The sequence below is a fragment of the Pseudophryne corroboree genome, chromosome 8 (genome assembly GCF_028390025.1).
Source record: "Pseudophryne corroboree isolate aPseCor3 chromosome 8, aPseCor3.hap2, whole genome shotgun sequence".
Taxonomy (NCBI): Eukaryota; Metazoa; Chordata; class Amphibia; order Anura; family Myobatrachidae; genus Pseudophryne; species Pseudophryne corroboree.
Window position 1 is genome coordinate 427,063,466 of NC_086451.1, and position 21,588 is coordinate 427,085,053.

General features: G+C 50.5%; 1 protein-coding gene across 1 annotated transcript in view; it reads right to left on the bottom strand.

Moving 5' to 3' along the window:
- Positions 1-21,588, bottom strand: part of WDR62 (WD repeat domain 62) — a 313,350-nt gene that overhangs the window by 120,847 nt on the left and 170,915 nt on the right. Inside the window, exons 23-24 of the mRNA XM_063937983.1 lie at positions 9,181-9,326; positions 8,764-8,843 (exon numbers count right to left, since the gene is read on the bottom strand). Of these exons, the coding sequence (XP_063794053.1) occupies positions 8,764-8,843; positions 9,181-9,326 (226 nt within the window). The remainder of the gene's footprint in view (positions 1-8,763; positions 8,844-9,180; positions 9,327-21,588) is intronic.

Genomic DNA, 21,588 nt, shown 5'->3' on the forward strand with positions numbered 1-21,588 from the left:
GATTGCTTCGTAGGAAGCCACCATTTTTCCCAGGACCCTTGTGCATTGATGCACTGAGACTTGGCCTGGTTTTAGGAGATTTCTGACTAGCTCGGATAACTCCCTGGCTTTCACCTCCGGGAGAAAAACCTTTTTCTGGACTGTGTCCAGGATCATCCCTAGGAATAGAAGGCGTGTCGTCGGGATCAGCTGCGATTTTGGAATATTGAGAATCCAACCGTGCTGCCGCAACACTATCTGAGATAGTGCTACCCCGACTTCCAACTGTTCCCTGGATCTTGCCCTTATCAGGAGATCGTCCAAGTAAGGGATAACTAAAACTCCCTTCCTTCGAAGGAGTATCATCATTTCGGCCATTACCTTGGTAAAGACCCGGGGGTGCCGTGGACAAGCCAAACGGCAGCGTCTGAAACTGATAGTGACAATTCTGTACCACAAACCTGAGGTACCCTTGGTGAGAAGGGTAAATTGGGACATGTAGGTAAGCATCTTTGATGTCCAGAGAGACCATATAGTCCCCTTCTTCCAGGTTTGCAATCACTGCTCTGAGTGACTCCATCTTGAATTTGAACCTCTGTATGTAAGTGTTCAAGGATTTTAGTCTTCTTGCAGAAATGGACAGCGCGCTAACTCTTGATGCCAGTCGGCAAATATCCCTCTGCGCATCACGCATATATAAAAATGCATCTTTTAAATGCTCTATAGTCAGTAATATACTGTCCCTATCTAGGGTATCAATATTTTCAGTCAGGGAATCCGACCACGCCACCCCAGCACTGCACATCCAGGCTGAGGCGATTGCCGGTCGCAGTATAACACCCGTGTGAGTGTATATACATTTTAGGATATTCTCCTGCTTTCTGTCGGCAGGTTCCTTTAGGGCGGCCGTATCAGGAGAGGGTAGTGCCACCTGTTTAGACAAGCGTGTGAGCGCTTTATCCACCCTAGGGGGTGTTTCCCAACGTGCCCTATCCTCTGGCGGGAAAGGGTATGATGCCAATAACCTTTTAGGAATTATCAGTTTTTTATCGGGGGAAACCCACGCCTCATCACACACTTCATTTAATTCCTCGGATACAGGAAAAACTACAGGCAGTTTTTTCTCACCAAACATAATACCCTTTTTAGTGGTACTTGTATTATCAGAAATATGCAAAACATTTTTCATTGCCTCAATCATGTAACGTGTGGCCCTACTGGAAGTTACATTTGTCTCATCATCGTCGACACTGGAGTCAGTATCCGTGTCTGTGTCTGCCATCTGAGGTAACGGGCGTTTTAGAGCCCCTGATGGCGTTTGAGACCCCTGGACAGGCACAAGCTGAGTAGCCGGCTGTCTCATATCGTCAACTGTCTTTCGTAAAGAGCTGACATTGTCACGCAATTCCTTCCATAAGCTCATCCACTCAGGTGTCGACTCCCTAGGGGGTGACAACTCTATTATAGGCAATTGCTCCGCTTCCATCTAATTTTCCTCCTCAAACATGTTGACACAATCGTACCGACACACCGCACACACACAGGGAATGCTCTGATAGAGGACAGGACCCCACTAGCCCTTTGGGGAGACAGAGGGAGAGTATGCCAGCACACACCAGAGCGCTATATATAGACAGGAATACCACTATATAACGTGCTTTTCCCTTTATAGCTGCTGTTATTATCAGAACTGCGCCAAATTAGTGCCCCCCCTCTCTTTTTTACCCTTTTCTGTAGTGCAGGACTGCAGGGGAGAGTCAGGGAGACGTCCTTCCAGCGGAGCTGTGATGGAAAATGGCGACCGTGTGCTGAGGAGATAGGCTCCGCCCCCTTCTCGGCGGCCTTTTCTCCCGCTTTTTGGTGAATTCTGGCAGGGGTTAAAATACATCCATATAGACCTGGGGGTTATATGTGGTGTATTTTCGCCAGCCAAGGTGTTTTACATTGCTGCTCAGGGCGCCCCCCCCTAGCGCCCTGCACCCTTAGTGACCGGAGTGTGAAGTGTGCCTGAGGAGCAATGGCGCACAGCTGCAGTGCTGTGCGCTACCTTGTTGAAGACTGATGTCTTCTGCCGCCGATTTTCCGGACCTCTTCTTGCTTCTGGCTCTGTAAGGGGGCCGGCGGCGCGGCTCTGGGACCGGACTCCGAGGCTGGGCCTGTGTTCAGTCCCTCTGGAGCTAATGGTGTCCAGTAGCCTAAGAAGCCCAAGCTGGCTGCAAGCAGGCAGGTTCGCTTCTTCTCCCCTTAGTCCCTCGATGCAGTGAGCCTGTTGCCAGCAGGTCTCACTGAAAATAAAAAACCTAAAACTAAACTTTCACTAAGAAGCTCAGGAGAGCCCCTAGTGTGCACCCTTCTCGGCCGGGCACAAAAATCTAACTGAGGCTTGGAGGAGGGTCATAGGGGGAAGAGCCAGTGCACACCAGGTAGTCCTAAAGCTTTACTTTTGTGCCCAGTCTCCTGCGGAGCCGCTATTCCCCATGGTCCTTACGGAGTTCCCAGCATCCACTAGGACGTCAGAGAAATATACTTTCTTTTCTAGGAGCTCAGGAGAGCCCCTAGTGTGCATCCACCTCAGCCGGGCACAAGATTCTAACTGAGGTCTGGAGGAGGGTCATAGAGGAAAGGAGCCAGTGCACACGAGGTAGTCATAAAGCTTTCTTTAGTTGTGCCCAGTCTCCTGTGGAGCGCTATTCCCCATGGTCCTTACGGAGTTCCCAGCATCCACTAGGACGTCAGAGAAATTGTATTAAATGACCTTCAGGCTGTGTGTATAAGGTGTATATGAAACATAAATGAACTGTGTGAATGTAGACACACTTTGTTTAATGCACAAAGTTATAAAATAAGAATTTACTTACCGATAATTCTATTTCTCATAGTCCGTAGTGGATGCTGGGGACTCCGAAAGGACCATGGGGAATAGCGGCTCCGCAGGAGACTGGGCACAAAAGTAAAAAGCTTTAGGACTACCTGGTGTGCACTGGCTCCTCCCCCTATGACCCTCCTCCAAGCCTCAGTTAGGATACTGTGCCCGGACGAGCGTACACAATAAGGAAGGATTTTGAATCCCGGGTAAGACTCATACCAGCCACACCAATCACACCGTACAACTTGTGATCTGAACCCAGTTAACAGCATGATAACAGAAGGAGCCTCTGAAAAGATGGCTCACAACAACAATAACCCGATTTTTGTAACAATAACTATGTACAAGTAATGCAGACAATCCGCACTTGGGATGGGCGCCCAGCATCCACTACGGACTATGAGAAATAGAATTATCGGTAAGTAAATTCTTATTTTCTCTAACGTCCTAGTGGATGCTGGGGACTCCGAAAGGACCATGGGGATTATACCAAAGCTCCCAAACGGGCGGGAGAGTGCGGATGACTCTGCAGCACCGAATGAGAGAACTCCAGGTCCTACTCAGCCAGGGTATCAAATTTGTAGAATTTAGCAAACGTGTTTGCCCCTGACCAAGTAGCTGCTCGGCAAAGTTGTAAAGCCGAGACCCCTCGGGCAGCCGCCCAAGATGAGCCCACTTTCCGTGTGGAATGGGCTTTTACAGATTTTGGCTGTGGCAGGCCTGCCACAGAATGTGCAAGCTGAATTGTACTACAAATCCAACGAGCAATCGTCTGCTTAGAAGCAGGAGCACCCAGCTTGTTGGGTGCATACAGGATAAACAGCGAATCAGATTTTCTAACTCCAGCCGTCCTGGAAACATATATTTTCAGGGCCCTGACTACGTCCAGCAACTTGGAATCCTCCAAGTCCCTAGTAGCCGCAGGCACCACAATAGGCTGGTTTAAGTGAAAAGCTGAAACCACCTTAGGGAGAAATTGAGGACGAGTCCTCAATTCTGCCCTGTCCGTATGAAAAATTAGGTAAGGGCTTTTATAGGATAAAGCCGCCAATTCTGAGACACGCCAGGCTGAAGCCAGGGCTAACAGCATTACCACTTTCCATGTGAGATATTTTAAGTCCACAGTGGTGAGTGGTTCAAACCAATGTGATTTTAGGAATCCCAAAACTACATTGAGATCCCAAGGTGCCACTGGAGGCACAAAAGGAGGCTGTATATGCAGTACTCCCTTGACAAACGTCTGAACTTCAGGAACAGAAGCCAGTTCTTTTTGGAAGAATATCGACAGGGCCGAAATTTGAACCTTAATGGACCCCAATTTGAGGCCCATAGACAGTCCTGTTTGCAGGAAATGCAGGAAACGACCCAGTTGAAATTCCTCTGTAGGGGCCTTCCTGGCCTCGCACCACGCAACATATTTACGCCAAATACGGTGATAATGTTGTACGGTTACATCCTTCCTGGCTTTGATCAGGGTAGGGATGACTTAATCCGGAATGCCTTTTTCCTTCAGGATCCGGCGTTCAACCGCCATGCCGTCAAACGCAGCCGCGGTAAGTCTTGGAACAGACATGGTCCCTGCTGGAGCAGGTCCTTTCTTAGAGGTAGAGGCCACGGGTCTTCCGTGAGCATCTCTTGAATTTCCGGGTACCAAGTCCTTCTTGGCCAATCCGGAGCCACGAGTATAGTCTTTACTCCTCTCCTTCTTATGATTCTCAGTACTTTTGGTATGAGAGGAAGAGGAGGGAACACATACACTGACTGCTACACCCACGGTGTTACCAGAGCGTCCACAGCTATTGCCTGAGGGTCCCTTGACCTGGCGCAATATCTGTCCAGTTTTTTGTTGAGGCGGGACGCCATCATGTCCACCTTTGGTTTTTCCCAACGGTTCACAATCATGTGGAAGACTTCTGGGTGAAGTCCCCACTCCCCCGGGTGAAGATCGTGTCTGCTGAGGAAGTCTGCTTCCCAGTTGTCCACTCCCGGAATGAACACTGCTGACAGTGCTATCACATGATTCTCCGCCCAGCGAAGAATCCTTGCCACTTCCATCATTGCCCTCCTGCTTCTTGTGCCGCCCTGTCTGTTTACGTGGGCGACTGCCGTGATGTTGTCCGACTGGATCAACACCGGCTGACCCTGAAGCAGAGGTCTTGCCTGACTTAGGGCATTGTAAATGGCCCTTAGTTCCAGGATATTTATGTGAAGTGACGTTTCCATGCTTGACCACAAGCCCTGGAAATTTCTTCCCTGTGTGACTGCTCCCCAGCCTCTCAGGCTGGCATCCGTGGTCACCAGGACCCAATCCTGAATGCCGAATCTGCGGCCCTCTAGGAGATGAGCACTCTGTAACCACCACAGGAGAGACACCCTTGTCCTTGGAGACAGGGTTATCCGCTGATGCATTTGAAGATGCGATCCGGACCATTTGTCCAGCAGATCCCACTGAAAAGTTCTTGCGTGGAATCTGCCAAATGGAATCGCTTCGTAAGAAGCCACCATCTTTCCCAGGACCTTTGTGCATTGATGCACTGACACCTGGCCTGGTCTTAGGAGGTTCCTGACTAGGTCGGATAACTCCTTGGCCTTCTCCTCCGGGAGAAACACCTTTTTCTGTACTGTGTCCAGAATCATCCCTAAGAACAGCAGACGTGTCGTCGGAATCAGCTGCGATTTTGGAATATTTAGAATCCATCCGTGCTGTCGTAGTACTACTTGAGATAGTGCTACTCCGACCTCTAACTGTTCTCTGGACCTTGCCCTTATCAGGAGATCGTCCAAGTAAGGGATAATTAAGACGCCTTTTCTTCGAAGAAGAATCATCATTTCGGCCATTACCTTGGTAAAGACCCGGGGTGCCGTGGACAATCCAAACGGCAGCGTCTGAAACTGATAGTGACAGTTCTGTACCACAAACCTGAGGTACCCTTGGTGAGAAGGGCAAATTGGGACATGGAGGTAAGCATCCTTGATGTCCAGAGACACCATATAGTCCCCTTCTTCCAGGTTCGCTATCACTGCTCTGAGTGACTCCATCTTGAACTTGAACCTTTTTATGTAAGTGTTCAAGGATTTCAGATTTAAAATGGGTCTCACCGAGCCGTCCGGCTTCGGTACCACAAACAGCGTGGAATAATACCCCTTTCCCTGTTGTAGGAGGGGTACCTTGATTATCACCTGCTGGGAATACAGCTTGTGAATGGCTTCCAATACCGCCTCCCTGTCGGGGGGAGACGTTGGTAAAGCAGACTTCAGGAACCGGCGAGGGGGAGACGTCTCGAATTCCAATTTGTACCCCTGAGATACTACCTGCAGGATCCAGGGGTCCACTTTCGAGTGAGCCCACTGCGCGCTGAAATTCTTGAGACGGGCCCCCACCGTGCCCGAGTCCGCTTGTAAGGCTCCAGCGTCATGCTGAGGACTTGGCAGAAGCGGGGGAGGGCTTCTGTTCGTGGGAAGAGGCTGTCTGCTGCAGTCTTTTTCCCCTTCCTCTGCCCCGGGGCAGATATGAGTGGCCTTTTGCCCGCTTGCCCTTATGGGGACGAAAGGACTGAGCCTAAAAAGACGGTATCTTTTTCTGCTGCGCGGTGACTTGGGGTAAAAAGGTGGATTTTCCAGCCGTTGCCGTGGCCACCAGGTCCGATAGACCGACCCCAAATAACTCCTCCCCTTTATACGGCAATACTTCCATATGCCGTTTGGAATCCGCATCCCCTGACCACTGTCGCGTCCATAATCCTCTTCTGGCAGAAATGGACATCGCACTTACTCTTGATGCCAGAGTGCAAATATCCCTCTGTGCATCTCGCATATATAGAAATGCATCCTTTAAATGCTCTATAGTCAATAATATATTGTCCCTGTCCAGGGTATCAATATTTTCAGTCAGGGAATCCGACCAAGCCACCCCAGCACTGCACATCCAGGCTGAGGCGATTGCTGGTCGCAGCATAATACCAGTATGTGTGTATATACTTTTAAGGATATTTTCCAGCTTCCTATCAGCTGGTTCCTTGAGGGCGGCCGTATCAGGGGACGGTAACGCCACTTGTTTTGATAAGCGTGTGAGCGCCTTATCTACGCTAGGGGGTGTTTCCCAACGCGCCCTAACCTCTGGCGGGAAAGGGTATAATGCCAATAACTTTTTAGAAATTAGCAGTTTTTTATCGGGGGAAACCCACGCTTCGTCACACACCTCATTTAATTCATCTGATTCGGGAAAAACTACGGGTAGTTTTCACACCCCACATAATACCCTTTTTTGTGGTACTTGTAGTATCAGAAATGTTCAAAACCTCCTTCATTGCCGTGATCATGTAACGTGTGGCCCTACTGGAAAATACGTTTGTTTCCTCACCGTCGACACTGGAGTCAGTGTCCGTGTCTGTATCGACCTGAGGTAACGGGCGCTTTAGAGCCCCTGACGGTGTTTGAGACGCCTGTACAGGTATTAACTGATTTGCCGGCTGTCTCATGTCGTCAACAGTCTTTTGTAAAGTGCTGACACTATCACGTAATTCTTTCCATAAGACCATCCAGTCAGGTGTCGACTCCCTAGGGGGTGACATCACTAACACAGGCAATTGCTCCGCCTCCACACCATTTTCCTCCTCATACATGTCGACACAACGTACCGACACACAGCACACACACAGGGAATGCTCTGATAGAGGACAGGACCCCACTAGCCCTTTGGGGAGACAGAGGGAGAGTTTGCCAGCACACACCAGAGCGCTATATATATACAGGGATAACCTTATATAAGTGTTTTTCCCTAATATAGCTGCTGTATATATTTATATGCCAATTTAGTGCCCCCCCTCTCTTGTTTTACCCTGTTTCTGTAGTGCAGGACTGCAGGGGAGAGTCGGGGAGCCTTCCTCCAACGGAGCTGTGAGGAAAAAATGGCGCCAGTGTGCTGAGGAGATAGGCTCCGCCCCTTTTTCGGCGGCCTTTCTCCCGCTTTTTTATGTAAAAATAGGCAGGGGTTAAATACATCCATATAGCCCAGGAGCTATATGTGATGTATTTTTTGCCAAAAAGGTGTTTTTATTGCGTCTCAGGGCGCCCCCCCCCCCCCAGCGCCCTGCACCCTCAGTGACCGGAGTGTGAAGTGTGCTGAGAGCAATGGCGCACAGCTGCGGTGCTGTGCGCTACCTTAGTGAAGACAGGACGTCTTCTGCCGCCGATTTTCCGGACCTCTTCAGTCTTCTGGCTCTGTAAGGGGGACGGCGGCGCGGCTCCGGGACCCATCCATGGCTGGGCCTGTGATCGTCCCTCTGGAGCTAATGTCCAGTAGCCTAAGAAGCCCAATCCACTCTGCACGCAGGTGAGTTCGCTTCTTCTCCCCTTAGTCCCTCGATGCAGTGAGCCTGTTGCCAGCAGGTCTCACTGAAAATAAAAAAACCTATTTAAACTTTTACTCTAAGCAGCTCAGGAGAGCCACCTAGATTGCACCCTTCTCGTTCGGGCACAAAATCTTAACTGAGGCTTGGAGGAGGGTCATAGGGGGAGGAGCCAGTGCACACCAGGTAGTCCTAAAGCTTTTTACTTTTGTGCCCAGTCTCCTGCGGAGCCGCTATTCCCCATGGTCCTTTCGGAATCCCCAGCATCCACTAGGACGTTAGAGAAAAAATATTGGCTAAAATTACCTTCAGGCTGTGTGTGTATAAGGTGTATATGTAACATAAATGCATTCTGTGCTTAGATTTAGGTCCCATCACCATGATATCTCATTATGGTATGCAATTATTCCAAAATACGGAAAAATCCGATATCCAAAATACGTCTGGTCCCAAGCATTTTGGATAAGATTTAAAAAATAAACCGATGCATCATATATTTTTTTTTTAAACATCTCAATGACAGCTGGTAAAGCATTGGAATGTAGTGATGGGAACATCAAAGATTATTACCTGGATCACAGCTGGGTAACAGGTCATTGGCGAGTGGATCATGGCCCTTATCAAAGGTAAGTTCTTCAATAGTAAAGTCACTTTGAAAAAAAGAGAACGGAGATGGTTGTGTTTTAGTAAGCTGGGCAGTGTTACCTCACGTCATATAGATGGGTTGTACCCCATCCGCCTCGCTATGCTTTCACATATCAGCTCTGCTTTTGGGAGGGTTTAAAGATGGCAGAGGAATTCCCAGTGACACGGAGGGAGGCACATGAAAGGTGGGGGCAGATACTGGCTGTAGAGTATGGGGAGAGTTGGGCAGGAATTCTCTTATCACATTACATTGAGGCTGGTCACACAGAATTCCTCTCCAGGATGTCCCTAGAACACCTTTTATTAGCTGTATGTGGGATTTCAGAGTACAATTCCGATTACCTTTCCTCCTGCTGGGACATCTGCAGAGATGAAGGATAGAATATTCCATTTGATTCTGAAGAGTGGGAATGAACATCTGTGTCTTCTAAAGCTGTGGACATTTCCGTAATGAATGTCCCATTCACAAGATCGTTTCCTTCTGCCGACTGGTGACAATAGACAGAGAGAGAAAAAAAAAAAAGAGAAAAAAAAAAGGGGAAATATTTTTGGGGGAAATTCAGATCATTTGTATCTGTTTTTGTGAACAGTATGCGGAGTTACTGTAATATGTATAATACATAGGAGCATTCAATAAGACGTCTCATGCGGGCCATACTGTACAGCAGGCGGCGATTCCCCAAAACCGACCCAGTGATCAAAACCATCAACTAGCGGACATCGATGATCGGCAATCTGTCAGGAAAATGGGGGAAAGCTGCTTACTAATAAACTCATACTAGCCGATTCCAATCTTTTTCGGTTGGAAACAGCCAATCAAGGATTTCTAATATGTTGAATTTCCCCGATCCGACGACGCAGACATCGGCAGAACAGGGAATTGCTTCGTACTGGTTTGCGCTGATAAGTCTTGTAAAGATAAAAAAAAAATATATATATATATATATATATATATCTCCTATATAATAGCCCTATTCTGTGACCTTGTGATTCATTTGCTAACGCTGGGCGGAGTTACAACAGTGGGCGGAGTTAGTCAAATGAGTCACAGAGATCTGGCCAACTCTACAGGAGACTAGGAGCAGAAGCAGATAGAATGGGCATTGGGCATGGCACAGGCAGGGGTGCAGACCTCCCAGCTTTCTGCAGGAGCTTTCTCCAGGCAGAAGGAGGGACACACACACACACACTCGGCGAAAAGGGGGCGTGGCTTCACGGGAGGGTCCCCGTTTTCGTCAGTGAGGGAGCATGCCCAGCGCTCTGTGAGCTGCTGGCATGCTCCCAGGGGCTGATTATGAGTCCGGGGGGCCCAGGGCACTTGTGACAGGGGAGCCCTATCTCATTGCTGTGCCTGCTGTGGGTTGGGGGCGTGGCCTAATCGCCCCTTTATGCAAATTTCGATTTTTATTTTTTTTATGGGATTTTGGCCCCTCAGCTAGGGCTAAATCCAGAGGAGGTGGTCGCTTCCCCCCTACACACCCGCACAGGCAGAAGAAAGCAGGGAGACTGCTGCCTCCCTGCAACACCACAGACCTGCCTACACGTAGCAGCGTGCGCTGACTGTAGCACAATGCTGCCGCTGTTACTGGCAGGACGGGGGGGGGGGGTAGCTTCTGAGCTGGGAAAGAGCTACTCCAGCCGGGGGGGTCCCCTAAAACTGTGGGGCCAACGGTACGTATGCCCTGCCCCCCCCCCACCTTAATCCGGCTCTGCTGCTGGAACCCCCCCATTGATCCGTACCCCCTGATGCCCCCTCTCCCTCTGTCTCCACTATTCACCGCTGCTCTGCTAAGCAGAACAGCGAGTACAGGAGCTTTCCAACTGCCCCCCCCCCACCGCCGGACACTGCGACCCGCGGGTGGGACAGCGGGACAGACCCCAAAAAATGGGACTGTCCCGCGAAAATCGGGACATTTGGGAGGTATGGGGGTGTGTGAGGGGTATGTCATACAGACAGACGGGCACCGGCTCACTGTGTGCTTGACCCCCCACATCGGCATACTCAGCAGGGTCTCTCTGATGCGGAGGAGCGTCACTTTCTGGCACACTCCACGCTTCTTAGCTGCAGTTTAGTGGGGCACCTGCCGCTGTGCAGGTTCCATACTGCCTCTGTTATCTCCAGCCCCGGCAACCCCACCGCTAGCTGCAGCGCTGCCACCCGCAGTGGAGTGCGCCCAGCTCATTCACACACTTTAGCTGGCGGGTAGCGCTGCAGAAATCCGAGCTGCTTGCAGGCTCTGACCCACTCCTCCCTCCAGCCGCAGCGTCTCCTGGGAGCTAACCAGTCACTCCCAGTCTCCCCTTACCACAGTGCCCGGAAGCCGTGAGATCCGCGCCACGTGCATGCTATGACCCCCTCCTCCCTCCAGCCGCAGCATCTCCTGGGGGCTAACCAGTCATTTCCAGTCTCACCTTACCACAGTGCCCGGCAGCTGCGCGAGGTCTGCGGTGTGTGACTGAGGAGGGGGGGAGGGATGCGGACGGGCAGAGGGAGCAGGACTCCAGCCTGAGAGAGTCAGCCATGCCAAGTCTCCAGCAGCAGCAGATCCCAACAGGTTGGAGTGGAACAGCAGCAGCCAGTAGCAGTGACTCCGGTAAGACACATCTGTCTGTTACCACTGTTTTGTCCCTAATACCAATCTCTCCCGTGCCCTGTGTTCCGTCATGTCCCTGTCACCCCTGGCCTTGCCCTGCCACCCTTATCCTGGCCCTGTCACCCTTATCCTGTCCCTATCATTTCTGTCCTGGCCCCGTCACCCCTGTCCTGGCCCCGTCACCCCTGTCCTGGCCCCGTCACCCCTGTCCTGGCTCTGTTACTGCATACCCTCCAACTACCTTTTATGGCATGTACAGTACCCGCAGCGCCTCCAGACCTCTCCCCAATGCACCACACCTCCCCCTCCACCACATGCGGCACTCCACCCCTCCCCCACATGCTGTGCCTCCAGACCCCCTACACCACCCGTGGCTCCCACTCCTCCACCCCTTCACCACCCACAGCACCTCCAGGCCCCTTCCACCATTCACCCCCCTTATATGTCTCCCCCAACACCTGCTCCCTTCCACCCGCAGCATCTGCAGACACCCTCCTCCATCAGCGGTCCCCCCCTCACCCACCCCTCCCCCACCAATGGCACCCCCGCACCTGCCCCTCCACCACCTGCAGCACCTCCGGACCTCCTTTCCCATCCGCCGCAACACCCGTACCTGCCCCTACCCTACCCATGGTGCCTGCGGTCCCCTACCCAACCCCCGGCACTCCCGTCCCTTCCCATCCAACAGCACCTCCGGAACCCTTCATCCATCCACAACATCCCCACACCTGCCCCTCTCCCACCCGTGGCACCCCTGCCCCTCCCCCACCTTCAGTGCCTCCGGACCCCTCCCCCATCTGCATCCCCCACTCCTCTGCCCCTCCCCCACGCGCAGAACCTCCCGAACCTTCCCCATCCGGGCCCCACCCCCACTTCTGCCTCCCTCCACCCGCAGCATCTACAGACACCATCCGCAGTCCCCCCCACACCCGCTACATTCTGTACATCGTGCCCTGCAGGTGCTGTTCACGCCGTCGCAAGGGGATGCGCCTCCTTCACCATCGCACGCCCTTTCATTGTGCAATATTTAACAACTAACAAAGGAATGCAGGTAATACTCCATATAATACAAATATTAAACCCCAGAAAGGCATGCAAGGGTTAAGGGGGCGTAGCCCCTTGCGACGGTGTGAAGAGCGCCCGTAGGGCGCGATGAAGCACCTAGTATGTATATATATATATATTAATAAAAGATGGATTTTTGTTTACTTACCGTAAAATCTTTTTCTCTGAGTCCATCTGGGGGACGCTGCGCCGTTACTTGTGGGTTAGAGGTGTGTGGTTGTGGAGTTTGGCACAGAATCTATCAAACAAACTGCCTCCTCCCCCCTCTAACCCCTCCCATCTCCTTCCTGCCCAGCCATCAATTCAGTTAACGTTTAGCCAAGCCAAAGGAGAGAGACCAGAACAAAAAACAACCAAATAAACCAGACACACCTACGGGAGGGATCGCAGCGTCCCCCAGATGGACTCAGAGAAAGAGAGTTTACGGTAAGTAAACAAAAATAGGGATTTTTGTTTACTTACCGTAAAATCTCTTTCTCTGATTCCATCTGGGGGACGCTGCGCCGTTACTTGTGGGTTAGAGGTGTATGGTTGTGGAGTTTGGCACAAAACTATTAAAACCTGACTCCTCCCCCCTCTAACCCCTCCCATCTCCTTCCTGTCTGGCCAGCACCTCAGTTAACGTTTAGCCAAGACAAAGGAGATAGACCGAAAAAAATTAACTGGTTAAACCAGACAAACATATGGGAGGGATCGCAGCGTCCCCCAGATGGAATCAGAGAAAGATTTTACGGTAAGTAAACAAAAATCCCTATTTCTCTTTCATCCATCTGGGGGACGCTGCGCCGTTACTTGTGGCATTTCCCAAAGCAAGCTAATGAGAGGAGGGAGATGTAGACGGCACAGCCGCCCGTAAAATTTGACTCCCAACAGAGGCAGTCTCCAAACCGAAAGTATGAAAACGACAAAACTTTGTAAACGTATGCACAGACGACCAGGTCGCCGCCCTACACAGCTGCTCAATAGATGCACCCTCGCGAACAGCCCAAGAAGCGCCAACAGCTCGAGTCGAATGAGCTCGAATTGAGTCAGAAGACATGTATGACTGTTTGATGGCCGAAGTTACCCAACGAGCCACTGTGTTCTTGGAAGCCGGCCAACCTCGTCTGGGCGCATCAATTAAAAACCAACAATGCATCCGTATGACGGAAAGAATCCGTACGAGATAAATAAATCCGTAAGGCCCTAACCACATCTAAGAGAGCCAAATGGGAATCCTCCCCGGAAGGAGAAGGAGTAAACGCTGGAAGGACAATGTCCTGATTTAGATGAAAGGCTGACACAACCTTCGGAAGGAAGGTTTTGTTCGCAGAACCACCCGGTTTATCATGAAACCCCAACAAGGGTGGTCTGCCAGAAAGAGCCGCCAACTCAGATACTTGTCTTGCGGAGGCAACTGCCAATAGGAAGACAACTTTGAACATTAGATACCGCAATTCTACAGATTCCAAAGGTTCAAATGGAGATTTCTGAAGAGCCGTAAGGACTAAGTTTAAATCCCAGGGAGGAACAAAAGGTGGCTGAATCCGAAGAACTCCCTGAAGGAACGTCTGAACTTCTGGAATGATAGCCAGTCTCCTTTGAAAAAGAACCGACAAGGCAGAAACTTGACCCTTTAGTGAAGAAAGTTTCAGACCCTTATTGAGACCCTCCTGAAGGAAGGATAACAGACGAGGAACTCTAAACAAATCCGGTGTTAAACCACGCTTTTCACACCAAGCAATGTAAATACGCCACACTGTGGTAAATTCCAGAAGTCACCGGCTTTCTAGCCTGAATCATCGTTTGCACAACAGGACGAGAATAAACTTTTACCCTTAAAATGTTGGATTCAAGAACCAAGCCGTCGAAGCCAGCCAACCTAAATCTGGGTGCCGACATGGTCCTTGAATCAGAAGATCTGGACACAGAGGGAGTCGGAATGGTTCCTCGACGACCATGTTGCGCAGAAGAGTGTACCACTGCCGGCGTGGCCAATTTGGGGCCACCAGAATGATTGGAAGACCTTCTCGCCGAATGCGTTGAAGCAGACGTGGAATCAGTGGAAATGGCGGAAACACATATCCCAGTTGAAAGTGCCACAGAGCTGTCAGTGCATCGATCAGAACTGCTTGAGGGTCCTGAGTAAGCGACCCGTAGAGAGGAAGTTTCTTGTTGAGACGAGACGCCATCAGATCTACATCGGGCATCCCCCACCGGGCTACTAGAGTCAGAAACACCTCCTGGTGAAGCTCCCACTCTCCCGGATGCACAGTGTGACGGCTTAAGAAATACGCTTCCCAGTTCTCGACTCCTGGAATGTGAATCGCGGATATGGCCGGAACCCAATGTTCCGCCCATGTGAGAATCTGAGCGACTTCTTTCATGGCGGACCAGCTTCGAGTGCCTCCTTGCTTGTGTATGTAAGCAACTGCCGTGGCGTTGTCGGACTGAATCCGCTCTGGATGACCCTGTACCATGGTTTGAATCCGAAGTAGTGCATACCGGATTGCCCTCAACTCCAAGATGTTGATCTGCAACTTTGACTGTTGACTGGTCCAGAGCCCCTGAAAGTGATGAGTCTGAAACACCGCCCCCCCAACCTCTGAGGCTTGCGTCTGTGGTGACCACCACCCAAGACCAAATTGTGAACGGAACTACTTTGGTCAAATTTGAGATGTGAAGCCACCAGCGAAGCGACTGACGAGTCTGTACAGAGAAGCGGATCAGCTGTAATTCGAGATGAGGCCCTGTCCGAGTCAAACAGTTGAGAAACTGAGCCTGAAGGGGTCGAGCATGAAACTTGGCATATGGAACTGCCTCGAAGGTTGCCACCATCTTGCCAAACACCTGCATGCATCGGAGAACCGAAACCACCGGTAAATGCAGCAGTGTCCGAATTCTGGACTGTATGTACTGAATCTTGTCCTGAGGAAGAAACACTTTCTGGTTGTTGGTGTCGAATGAGAGTCCCAGAAAATAAGAATTTACTTACCGATAATTCTATTTCTCATAGTCCGTAGTGGATGCTGGGACTTCCGTAAGGACCATGGGGAATAGCGGCTCCGCAGGAAACTGGGCACAAAAAGTAAAAGCTTTAGACTAGCTGGTGTGCACTGGCTCCTCCCCCTATGACCCTCCTCCAAGCCTCAGTTAGGATACTGTGCCCGGACGAGCGTACATAATAAGGAAGGATTTTTAATCCCGGGTAAGACTCATACCAGCCACACCAATCACACTGTACAACCTGTGATCTGAACCCAGTTAACAGTATGATAAACGTAGGAGCCTCTGAAAAGATGGCTCACAACAATAAACAACCCGATTTTTTGTAACAATAACTATATACAAGTATTGCAGACAATCCGCACTTGGGATGGGCGCCCAGCATCCACTACGGACTATGAGAAATAGAATTATCGGTAAGTAAATTCTTATTTTCTCTGACGTCCTAGTGGATGCTGGGACTTCCGTAAGGACCATGGGGATTATACCAAAGCTCCCAAACGGGCGGGAGAGTGCGGATGACTCTGCAGCACCAAATGAGAGAACTCCAGGTCCTCCTCAGCCAGGGTATCGAATTTGTAAAATTTTGCAAACGTGTTTGCCCCTGACCAAGTAGCTGCTCGGCAAAGTTGTAAGGCCGAGACCCCTCGGGCAGCCGCCCAAGATGAGCCCACTTTTCTTGTGGAATGAGCTTTAACAGATTTTGGCTGTGGCAGTCCTGCCACAGAATGTGCAAGCTGAATTGTACTACAAATCCAACGAGCAATCGTCTGCTTAGAAGCAGGAGCACCCAGCTTGTTGGGTGCATACAGGATAAACAGCGAGTCAGATTTTCTGACTCCAGCTGTCCTGGAAACATATATTTTCAGGGCCCTGACTACGTCCAACAACTTGGAGTCCTCCAAGTCCCTAGTAGCCGCAGGCACCACAATAGGTTGGTTCATGTGAAACGCTGAAACCACCTTAGGGAGAAATTGAGGACGAGTCCTCAATACTGCCCTGTCTGAATGAAAAATTAGGTAAGGGCTTTTATATGACAAAGCCGCCATTTCTGAGACACGCCTGGCTGACGCCAGAGCTAACAGCATGACCACCTTCCATGTGAGATATTTTAATTCCACAGTGGTGAGTGGTTCAAACCAATGTGATTTTAGGAACCCTAAAACTACATTGAGATCCCAAGGTGCCACTGGTGGCACAAAAGGAGGTTGTATATGCAGTACCCCCTTGACAAACGTCTGAACTTCAGGCAATGAAGCCAGTTCTTTCTGGAAGAAGATCGACAGGGCCGAAATTTGAACCTTAATGGATCCTAATTTTAGGCCCATAGACAGTCCTGCTTGCAGGAAATAACCCAGTTGAAATTCCTCTGTGGGGGCCTTCTTAGCCTCACACCAGGAAACATATTTTCGCCAAATGCGGTGATAATGTTTCGCAGTTACATCCTTCCTGGCTTTGATCAGGGTAGGGATGACTTCATCTGGAATGCCTTTTTCCATCAGGATCCGGCGTTCAACCGCCATGCCGTCAAACGCAGCCGCGGTAAGTCTTGGAACAGACAAGGTCCCTGCTGGAGCAGGTCCTTTCTTAGAGGTAGAGGCCACGGGTCCTCCGTGAGCATCTCTTGCAGTTCCGGGTACCAAGTTCTTCTTGGCCAATCCGGAGCCACGAGTATAGTCTTCACTCCTCTCCTTCTTATGATTCTCAGTACTTTTGGAATGAGAGGCAGAGGAGGGAACACATACACCGACTGGTACACCCACGGTGTTACCAGAGCGTCCACCGCTATTGCCTGAGGGTCCCTTGACCTGGCGCAATATCTGTCCAGTTTTTTGTTGAGACGGGACGCCATCATGTCCACCTTTGGTTTTTCCCAACGGTTTACAATCACTTGATAGACTTCTGGGTGAAGTCCCCACTCCCCCGGGTGGAGGTCGTGTCTGCTGAGGAAGTCTGCTTCCCAGTTGTCCACTCCCGGAATGAACACTGCTGACAGTGCCACCACATGATTTTCCGCCCAGCGAAGAATCCTTGCAGCTTCTGCCATTGCCCTCCTGCTTCTTGTGCCGCCCTGTCTGTTGACGTGGGCGACTGCCGTGATGTTGTCCGATTGAATCAATACCGACTGACCCTGAAGCAGAGGCCTTGCTTGACTTAGGGCATTGTAAATGGCCCTTAGTTCCAGGATATTTATGTGAAGAGACGTTTCCATGCTTGACCACAAGCCCTGGAAATTTCGTCCCTGTGTGACTGCTCCCCAGCCTCTCAGGCTGGCATCTGTGGTCACCAGCATCCAATCCTGAATGCCGAATCTGCGGCCCTCTAGAAGATGAGCACTCTGTAACCACCACAGGAGAGACACCCTTATCCTTGGAGATAGGGTTATCCGCTGATGCATCTGAAGATGCGATCCGGACCATTTGTCCAGCAGATCCCACTGAAAAGTTCTTGCATGGAATCTTCCGAATGGAATCGCTTCGTAAGAAGCCACCATTTTTCCCAGGACTCTCGTGCATTGATGCACTGACACTTGGCCTGGTTTTAGGAGTTTCCTGACTAGCTCGGATAACTCCCTGGCCTTCTCCTCCGGGAGAAACCTTTTTCTGGACTGTGTCCAGAATCATCCCCAGGAACAGTAGACGTGTTGTTGGAATCAGCTGTGATTTTGGGATATTTAGGATCCACCCGTGCTGACGTAGCACTACCTGAGATAGTGCTACTCCGACCTCTAACTGTTCCCTGGACCTTGCCCTTATCAGGAGATCGTCCAAGTAAGGGATAATTAAGACGCCTTTTCTTCGAAGAAGAATCATCATTTCGGCCATTACCTTGGTAAAGACCCGTGGTGCCGTGGACAATCCAAACGGCAGCGTCTGAAACTGATAATGACAGTTTTGTACCAGAAACCTGAGGTACCCTTGGTGAGAAGGGTAGATTGGGACATGGAGATAAGCATCTTTGATGTCCAGAGACACCATATAGTCCCCTTCTTCCAGGTTCGCTATCACTGCTCTGAGTGACTCCATCTTGAATTTGAACCTTTTTATGTAAGTGTTCAAGGATTTTAGATTTAAAATTGGTCTCACCGAGCCGTCCGGCTTCGGTACCACAAATAGCGTGGAATAATACCCCTTTCCCTGTTGTAGGAGGGGTACCTTGATTATCACCTGCTGGGAATACAGCTTGTGAATAGCTTCCACTACCGCCTCCCTGTCGGAGGGAGACGTTGGTAGAGCAGACTTCAGGAACCGGCGAGGGGGAGACGTCTCGAATTCCAATTTGTACCCCTGTGATACTACCTGCAGGATCCAGGGGTCCACTTGCGAGTGAGCCCACTGCACGCTGAAATTCTTGAGACGGCCCCCCACCGTGCCTGAGTCCGCTTGTAAGGCCCCAGCGTCATGCTGAAGACTTGGCAGAAGCGGGGGAGGGCTTCTGCTCCTGGGAAGAGGCTGCCTGGTGCAGTCTTTTTCCCCTTCCTCTGCCCCGGGGCAGAAATGAGTGGCCTTTTGCCCGCTTGCCCTTATGGGAACGAAAGGACTGAGTTTGAAAAGACGGTGTCTTTTTCTGCTGAGAGGTGACCTGGGGTAAAAAGGTGGATTTTCCAGCCGTTGCTGTGGCCACCAGGTCCGATAGACCGACCCCAAATAACTCCTCCCCTTTATACGGCAATACTTCCATATGTCGTTTGGAATCCGCATCACCTGACCACTGTCGCGTCCATAACGCTCTTCTGGCAGAAATGGACATCGCACTCACTCTAGATGCCAGGGTGCAAATATCCCTCTGTGCATCTCGCATATATAGTAATGCATCCTTTAAATGCTCTATAGTTAATAATATACTGTCCCTATCCAGGGTATCAATATTTTCAGTCAGGGAATCCGACCAAGCCACTCCAGCACTGCACATCCAGGCTGAGGCGATTGCTGGTCGCAGTATAACACCAGTATGTGTGTATATACCTTTTAGGATATTTTCCAGCCTTCAATCAGCTGGTTCCTTAAGGGCGGCCGTATCGGGAGACGGTAACGCCACTTGTTTTGATAAGCGTGTGAGCGCCTTATCTACCCTAGGGGGTGTTTCCCAACGTGCCCTAACCTCTGGCGGGAAAGGGTATAGTGCCAATAATTTATTAGAAATCAGCAGTTTTTTATCGGGGGAAAACCACGCTTTATCACACACCTCATTTAATTCATCTGATTCAGGAAAAACTACTGGTAGTTTTTTCACACCCCACATAATACCCTTTTTTGTGGTACTTGTAGTGTCAGAAATATTCAATGCCTCCTTCATTGCCGTGATCATGTAACGTGTGGCCCTACTGGACATTACGTTTGTCTCCTCACCGTCGACACTGGATTCAGTATCCGTGTCTGGGTCTGTGTCGACCATCTGAGGTAACGGGCGTTTTAGCGCCCCCGACGGTGTCTGAGACGCCTGAACAGGCACTAATTGATTTGCCGGCTGTCTCATGTCGTCAACAGTTTTTTGCAAAGTGCTGACACTGTCACGTAATTCTTTAAACACGACCATCCAGTCAGGTGTCGACTCCCTAGGGGGTGACATCACTAACACAGGCAATTGCTCTGCTTCCACATCATTTTCCTCCTCATACATGTCGACACAATCGTACCGACACCCAGCACACACACAGGGAATGCTCTGAAAGAGGACAGGACCCCACGAGCCCTTTGGGGAGACAGAGGGAGAGTTTGCCAGCACACACCAGAGCGCTATATATATACAGGGATAACCTTATGTAAGTGTTACTCCCTTTATAGCTGCTGTTTTATATTAGCTGCCAATAGTGCCCCCCCTCTCTTGTTTTACCCTGATTCTGTAGCAGGACTGCAGGGGAGAGTCTGGGAGCCTTCCTTCCAGCGGAACTGTGAGGGAAAATGGCGCTTGTGTGCTGAGGAGATAGGCTCCGCCCCCTTCACGGCGGCCTTTTCTCCCGCTTTTTTTAGGAAAACTGGCAGGGGTGAAATGCATCCATATAGCCCAGGAGCTATATGTGATGTATTTCTTTAGCCATATAAGGTTTAAACATGTTTTATTGCGTCTCAGGGCGCTCCCCCCCAGCGCCCTGCACCCTCAGTGACCAGAGTGTGAAGTGTGCTGAGAGCAATGGCGCACAGCTGCAGTGCTGTGCGCTACCTTATCTGAAGACAGGAACGTCTTCTGCCGCCGATTTCTCCGGACCTCTTCGCTCTTCTGGCTCTGTAAGGGGGCCGGCGGCGCAGCTCCGGGACCCATCCAGGCTGAAACTGTGATCGTCCCTCTGGAGCTAATGTCCAGTAGCCAAGAAGCCCAATCCACTCTGCACGCAGGTGAGTTCGCTTCTTCTCCCCTTAGTCCCACGATGCAGTGAGCCTGTTGCCAGCAGGACTCACTGAAAATAAAAAACCTATTTAAACTTTTACTTCTAAGCAGCTCAGGAGAGCCACCTAGCATGCACCCTTCTCGTTCGGGCACAAAAATCTAACTGAGGCTTGGAGGAGGGTCATAGGGGGAGGAGCCAGTGCACACCAGCTAGTCTAAAGCTTTTACTTTTTGTGCCCAGTCTCCTGCGGAGCCGCTATTCCCCATGGTCCTTACGGAAGTCCCAGCATCCACTAGGACGTCAGAGAAACATAATTTTCTGGGAAGGAAGCAAAGACGACTTTGGACAATTTATTATTCATCCGAATGACTGTAGAGTCTCTATTGTGAGACACAAGTTCTGGTGAAGAATCAACTCTGATGGGGCCCTGATCAACAGATCATCCAAATACAGAGTAATGTTGACTCCCTGACACTGCAAAACTGCCACCACATGGCCCATGACCTTTGTGAATACCCGAGGAGCCGTGGATAGACCGAAGGGAAGAGCCTGAAACTGAAAATGTCAAGGCCGACTGCGAATCTCAGAAGAGATTGATGACCCGTCCAAATAGGAACATGCAGATAGGCGTCTTATGTCTAATGAAGCCAAATATCCCCCTGGTTCCATGGCGACGATAATCGAGCGGATGGATTCCATCTTGAACTTTTGGGTTGAGAGATATGGATTCAAACCTTTGAGATTTAAAATGGGTTGAAACGAACCGTCCAGTTTGTTCAC